Source organism: Saccostrea cucullata, unplaced genomic scaffold, assembly GCF_032062105.1.
Source record: "Saccostrea cucullata isolate Sc308-1 unplaced genomic scaffold, CSIRO_AGI_Scuc_v1 ctg63, whole genome shotgun sequence".
Lineage (NCBI taxonomy): Eukaryota > Metazoa > Mollusca > Bivalvia > Ostreida > Ostreidae > Saccostrea > Saccostrea cuccullata.
The window spans coordinates 189,275-196,326 of NW_026933545.1; the positions used below are offsets into that span (position 1 = coordinate 189,275).

The 7,052-nt window shown below is 29.9% G+C and overlaps 1 protein-coding gene across 1 annotated transcript; it reads right to left on the bottom strand.

Moving 5' to 3' along the window:
- Window positions 1-386: 386 nt before the first annotated feature.
- On the bottom strand, window positions 387-6,579 carry LOC134238579 (tetraspanin-1-like). The gene is made up of 7 exons (XM_062720692.1): window positions 6,427-6,579; window positions 4,655-4,996; window positions 4,417-4,524; window positions 3,937-4,098; window positions 3,472-3,555; window positions 3,072-3,145; window positions 387-764 (listed from the first exon to the last, which is right to left on the bottom strand). Coding segments are annotated over exons 1-7 (831 nt in total). The 5' UTR covers window positions 6,487-6,579; the 3' UTR covers window positions 387-763.
- Window positions 6,580-7,052: the final 473 nt, after the last annotated feature.

Consider the following 7,052-nt stretch of genomic DNA (forward strand, 5'->3'; position numbering starts at 1 on the left):
CAACTGGTAAATTCTTGTATATATGATTTTTTTTAAAATTCCTCTTTGATCGGGCATTTATTTTAAAAAGGAAAAAAATGTATCTTCTGAAGCTTGAATTATTTTTCTGATTAGCCTTTATTATAAAATAATGATTCATATAAAAAAAATGAAGATAAATTCACGTCTTAACAGTAATAAAGAACATGTACAATATTATTATTGCATTTTATGAGATGTGATCATTTCGCAATTTTTTTTATTATAAAAAAAAATAGCAACGTATACAGGTTTGAATTCATATCAGTCAAAAGTTGTGAATGTATAAACTGGACAAAACATTTTTACAAACAACGTTGTTTCCTCGTCAATATCTATGTAAAAACTGGTATGACAAAAACACAGGAAACAATAAAAAAAATAATTTATTATATAAACGGTAGCAGTTCAGGTCAAATCAACCTTCATCATCAGGAAGCAAACATAAAAAATAAACAATTAAATTAATCACATATAAAAATTCAACAATAAACAATGGCGTCCCTGCACTGCAGACGATAACAATCTCTAATTTAGACCAAAGGACAGAAAAATTCATTGTTCCCAGTTTACTATATATTCACTAAAATATTTCCCCAGCTATTCATTATAATTTTTCCACTTCATGAAAATATACAAGGTTATTTTATTCAATTTTGGACGGAAGCAGAATTTTCCAAAGAGTAACTTCCCTTTTCCTTCGAAAATTTTATCTTGGAGTTGGAGCTGATGGATTGTTAAAAGATCTGAAAATAAAATTTAAAAAAATCTCATCAAAATAAAACTGTTAACATGATCAGCATAATATTTTTTGAAATTGTTTTCAAAATATAAGCCCTACGTCTCATGATTGATCAGCCATTAATGAAATTGCAGACTCAGATATTGAAATCTCTTGTTTCAAGACTAAAGTATAACTCTAATTTAAATAAGATAAATCAAAAGAATTAATTAATTAAAAGAAATTGAGATCAACCTACAGTTTCAAGTCAAGACAAAAGAAATGGACTTGTAAGAGAAGAGTGAGAAATTGATAAAGTTTGTCAAAAATGACTGTTTCTAATTTAAGTAAAATAATATCAAATAAAAATCTACTTATGAGAGAGAGAATCATTTTACTTAGACAAATTTCAAAAAACCCACTTCAATAGAGAGAATCTAATACGTGAATCATTTGTCTATACTTGTATATACATGTATATGAGAATTAATCTACATTCAGGTCTTTCTATCTCCGCACTCCTTACCTATTCCGTTCCCTGTAAGTATTTTAAAATTATGAGGAACACACCCCTTTGTTTGTATTTCAATACAATATTAATCTAGAATCTGAGAAGTATTTGTATTACGTTCCTGTATTACGTGACTTTGGAATGAAAAAGTCGTAACTGCTATGGAAATCATTGTACAACAAAAATTAAAATCAATTTTAAGTAGAATCGGATCAATTAAAAAAATTAAACCTGCTTTAAGCTTGTGTTTTGTTTCGTTGTTTTATCTATTATAAGCGGCATTTTAAAAGATCACCTTGTCAAAAATGCACTATTTGTATAACCCATCGTTCAAACAAATTGAATTTTAAAAATTCAATATTCTGTCTCATGTATTCCCTCGTTTATTTAGGTTAAGTTCTAGCTAGCTATCAAGAAATTTATATATAGATCCCGAACTGACATATTTGAAAAAAATCTTTTACCAACTATCAGCTTTGGATTTAATTTTAATTTTGTTTTTTACTTCCTATATTGTGTAAGGTTTTCCTTGAAAAAAATGTATATAACGTAAATTCAGATTGCAACGCATTCAATATTTTTCTAAGTTTTGTTTATTCAGAACAAACTTCAATTTTCTCTGTTTTTTTTTATGCAAATCAGTATTTTAAAAATATTTTAACATATAATCAATAGTTTTGAAAACAAATACAGCTTGCATTTTAAAAAAAAAAAAAGAAAAGAAAAACTCGTACGCATTGTAAAAAAAAAAAGTACCTAACATTGGACATTTGTGAAATGAAGTATGAGAAGAAGAACTGTAATCAAACTAAAAGTCTATAGAAACTAAACCAATTTTGATCAGAGTGAGAACTTTTAAAAATATCAGAGGTGGGATCAAGCGTCATGAAGGAGTAAGCATCCACTCATCGTTATGTGTTCCTGGTAATGATGGGGTGAAAGGGAAAACCCAGAAACAATTCAATGTGAAAATAATGGCCTAACAACTTGTACGAATATGTGAGACATTATTTGATTGTATTTGTTGACGAGGTCATTGTTTCTACCATAGAAAAATGCGAAATGTTGATTGCTCATATCTGTGTGTCATTGCTTGTTGGTCAATAGCTTGCTTATCTTGTTTTAGCCATTTTTTGTACGTTGAACCATGCATGAACTCCATATGCAAGTGATAATGGTATACATGCATTGCTACACAAATAAAAGAAGTACGATAGAAAAGTTGATGGTATTTCCTTTATCGAATAGTTTAGTTCTTATTTTGACATCAGTGCCCTTTTCCAGCAAAATTTATAAAAATTCAAACAATCAGACTTTGTGGTGTCTTTTATTTAGAGTTCATGGTATATACCGTATCAACATATGGATATGTACCGTACGTGAACATAATACAGTGTCTGCATTTATAAATATAAAGTCGTCGATTTATGAACCTGAAAGGCCGCAGTCACGACTCGTGTTGTCGACATGTTTTAAATTTCAATAAAACGATTTTATGACTATTGTAAGTGCATTTGTATTTTACCTTTGCATAAAGTTTTCACTTCAAAAGCTACCAATGCAAAGTATTTGTTTTGGCTAGAAAATGTAATTGGTTATGTAGCTTTAGACTACCAAAAATTACCCAATGTGGTAAAGAAGAAATCAGTTCCCCTATTATTAAATTAATTTAAGCCAGATCGACAGGTACAGATTCTTATCTACGCAAATAATATCAAAGCATTAAAAAGTTATTAATTGGTAACAATTGAAGAATTCAGTTATTTTGAACAGTAATTTATGTCATTAAAGATTGAAATAAAGCTCAGAAAAAGTTATTACCATTGTTTGGGATCAACTTTTGATGACTGTCGTGCATCACAAAAGATGACAAGAGCAAAGATAATTAAAACAAGCTGCAAAAATAAAAATTCAAGATTAACATTATTCTAACAAGAAAATTTTAAATTATTATTATAAGATTTTTCTTTACATGCTTATTGCTTATCTGAAAACTTTTTTTTATATAAATATTGTTATATATGTAATATGTAATATAGTATTGAAATAAAGTAAATTCACAATCTTTTAAGGATTTTTTTTTAACATTAAACATTGTGAACACATAGGTGACATGATACCCATAGTGTTGGCTTAATGTCACAATCTCTATGTATAGAAATGAATATAATGCTTTCTGTCACAATATTAAGTGTGTACTGGGCTTTCCTTAGTGTTATACCTGGAAGACTCCGCATCCAGCAATGGAACCTGCCACCAAAGCAACATTCCCCAGCAGCATATTATACACTTCATCAAAACAACTCTGTAATAAAGTGAAATATCTATTTTATAACTCTATAAGAAAACTCTTAAGTTTTTTTCCACTACTACGTGATGTTGTAAGGAGGCTGGGGAGGAAAGTCAACAAATTAACCGTCAAATACCTTTTTTGATATGATATCATGGGTTATCAACTATCATTTGATAAAGAAAACTTTCATACATTTTAGTTTCAAATTTTGATCAATTTTCTATAATTATCTTTATTTGGAGCTCTCCTTCTAAAGGAGAACAATATAGTCTAAAAATGCCCACCCACACGCCCAGTCCTTTTAATGTTACTTTTTTGTTCCATGTAGGCTTTTTAACGTTTAACTTCTAGTACACTTGTAAAACAAGCTATAATTTATACGTAATAGCTAACCTTGGTGTATATATCTACTGGTGTCGTTGCACACGTTGGTGTCGCTGAATTTGGGATATTTACGCAACACGTTATTGGAGCTTTTAGACCAGTTCCGTAATTTGTGTTCCATTGTGCTGCTCCAGTAAAATCATTGTAACTGTCCACTCCACAACATTCAAACTATGGGAATTATAAAAAATTGCTATTACTATTTACAGCTTTGTTTCTATCTGAATATCATAACTGTTATCTAGTCTGAAGTCAAAGCTTTTTATGTGGAAACTAGAAAGAAATTTCTATTTAGAATTATTTTAATTAAAGTTATTAGCTGTTAAATATACATAGAAGATAAAATTTGAAGTCTTTTTAAAGTTAAGTGTGAATTTATTTGAATAGAGTGGCTATGATCTTTATTTGGATTGCTCAATGTTCATGTAGAAGGAGATTTGCATGATACAGGGTATATTTACAATCTATGTTTCTATGTGTTGGCTTTACCTGTCTGTGTGCAAAATTCCAGCCCAGACTGACGATGTTTGTTCCATTAAACCCCATGTAATCGCTCTGAATAGACGTTTTCAACGGATTCCTTATTTCATCTTTTATCTGTAAAATATTTTGTAGAGGAATATATTTTTCTTTGTCAATTTTGAGCAAGAAAAGGTAAAAATATAAAATGACATAATGGAAATAATATTTTCAGGATAAAAAATTCTTTGTAAGACTTTTTCCATACCGTGTCTGGTGAACCGTAGAGGATTCCAACGAAAATGAGTTCTCCGACGAGAATAACGATGACGATGATTGCATAAGCAATCAACATAAATTTCACTTTACAGCAAGCTCCGCAACACCCAAGAATCGTAATGATCAAAAGAAAGAGGCCTAGACCAACGAAAAAGTACCCTAATCCACCAATCAAATCACTGAGGCTGAAGGAAGAAAAATCCACAGTCCCAAAGTTATTATTCTCCAATTGAGTTTGTAAGGTAGCCAAAGCAGTTTTATAGTAAGGTTCCAGTAAACTTTCTCCCACTAAACATATCAATCCGATAGCGAAAAACACCAGGCCAAGAACCTGCAAAGAGAACACTTATTTTATTATTTTTATTATTTTTTTTAAAAATAATTTTGAAAATTGAAATAACTATAATATCGAAAATCTTGTCAGTTCGTATTATTTTTTCAAATGATTTTCAAAATTAAAATAACTATCATATCGAAAATCTTTTCAGTTCGAAAAATTTAATCAGTCCCACGTCCATATGTACCAGATTTGTAGGTTGTATTTTATTACCTCCTTTGGAAGAAAAAAAAACCCAACTGTGTTCAAAATTATAGACTATTCCATATTTTACAAAAAAACTAATTACTAATTGAATTACTGGAATTATGTATGATATCCGACATATTGTCGTTCATAAATTGTATCTAAATTAATTGGAAAATTGTACTGCTTGAAAAAAAATCATTTACTTTAATAAATTATGATTTGCTTTCGTCAAGTTTACCTTTCGGTAAAATTTAATCCAAAAATAGGATTTAAAAAAAGTTTTATCAATAAGATAATATAATATGAGGAATAGTCAAAATAATTTAAGGTTATGAGTTTGAAAAAAGTTTTAGTCGAATGCTCACTCCCACATGGAACCCGAACGCCCCTCTGATGTTTTGAAGGTCCGTTTTTGCGCTGTTCCAATTTTGTAGTATTTAATTGGCTTTATAGCTTGAATACTGTTCGATATATCCATATAATTATATTTCATTCGAAAACATATAATTTATCTCTTTTTTAATTAAATTTATTACTGTACTTTATATTTTACAAAAGTATCATTTTTTTCTTTCATTCTATGTTCGTATTTCTAACAAGGAAGCTCAAGACTGACATTTATCATTGCTGGTGTGTTGCAAAGTAGATTGCGTCAAAGATTATCATTCAATTCATCTTCCTCATTTCACAATGCTAAATGTACTTCATAGAAGTACTATATAGGACTACAGACTTACTATTGGGTAATGGGATTTGTCAATCCACTTACAAGTAGATTCACCATAAGCATGATAAAGCACATACTTAGTATCAGGGAGTCAAGTGGGACCGCTCTCACTTATTTCAAAACATAACATTTTAATGGTGAAAATGTCCATTAAAAGGTTTTCCCTTATTTTGTCACAAAATGACTAAATATGTGCTACTATGTTTTGCAAATAATCGGCACTCGGGGCCATTGAGCAGGGAGGGATCTTTTTCGTGCCAGCACCTACTGCAACCCCTACCCCAACTATATTAATAAACGTCCAAATATGTATTTTTCAATTTTTGATATTTTTTGTTACTCTTCTTTTTTTCTTGTTTCTTAGCTAAGAAAAAAATTTGGCACTCCTTTTCAAATACGATACTACGTCTCTTTGTAGAAAAATAGTGTACTTGATCGAAACATTGAAAAAAACTTTTTTAATTTAAAAGTTTACAATGATTGTACATAAATAATAAAATGTACTCACCAGAAATATTATGTTTATAACAACAATAAGAACACGTCCCAGCACTACCAGGCAACTCATTTTTTACGATCTGTTCTCTTGTCAGCCTGAAAAGAAACTGAGTGAAGTACCAAGGAAACAGAACGCAGCTCCTCCTTCTATTCATGTTCCGAATGAGGAACTAAAGATAATAGTAAGTATAATCTCTACATAACACATTTAATTCTGAATTTATTTCAGAATACTATAGATTTATCATACTTTAATCCGCTAACTATTTATGGGAGTTGTGGGGACAATGTTTAGTCAAGCTTTAAATTAAACAACTTGTTGATTGAATATTGAAACACTATATCCGTTTTATCCCAGTAAGTTAGGTGCTTCAGCTAGTGTCCATATTGATAAAGTATATTGCAATGTGTGGATGCCCTCAAATACGAGGGCAATGATCGGTGGTTTTTCGTTCTTTCTTTAAAAAGGCAAGGCCATTGATGAAAAATCAGATTACGTGTATATTATTTGTATCGAAAATATTTGAAGACAGGTATTTGAAAATTTTAAAAATGCAAAATTGTTTTTGTGAATATAGAGGTTTGCTGGAGAGCAATTTGTTGGCATATACATCTCATGGTTTACTTTTGATTAAC

Bases quoted from the DNA above. Each gene is read 5' to 3' on its own strand.
- LOC134238579 (XM_062720692.1), bottom strand. From the start codon at position 6,486: ATGAGTTGCCTGGTAGTGCTGGGACGTGTTCTTATTGTTGTTATAAAC. The intron at 4,099-4,416 runs GTAAAGCCAACA...TAATTCCCATAG, and splicing joins GGAATTTTGCACACAGACAG to TTTGAATGTTGTGGAGTGGA. The intron at 3,556-3,936 runs GTTAGCTATTAC...ACTTTATTACAG, and splicing joins CAGTAGATATATACACCAAG to AGTTGTTTTGATGAAGTGTA.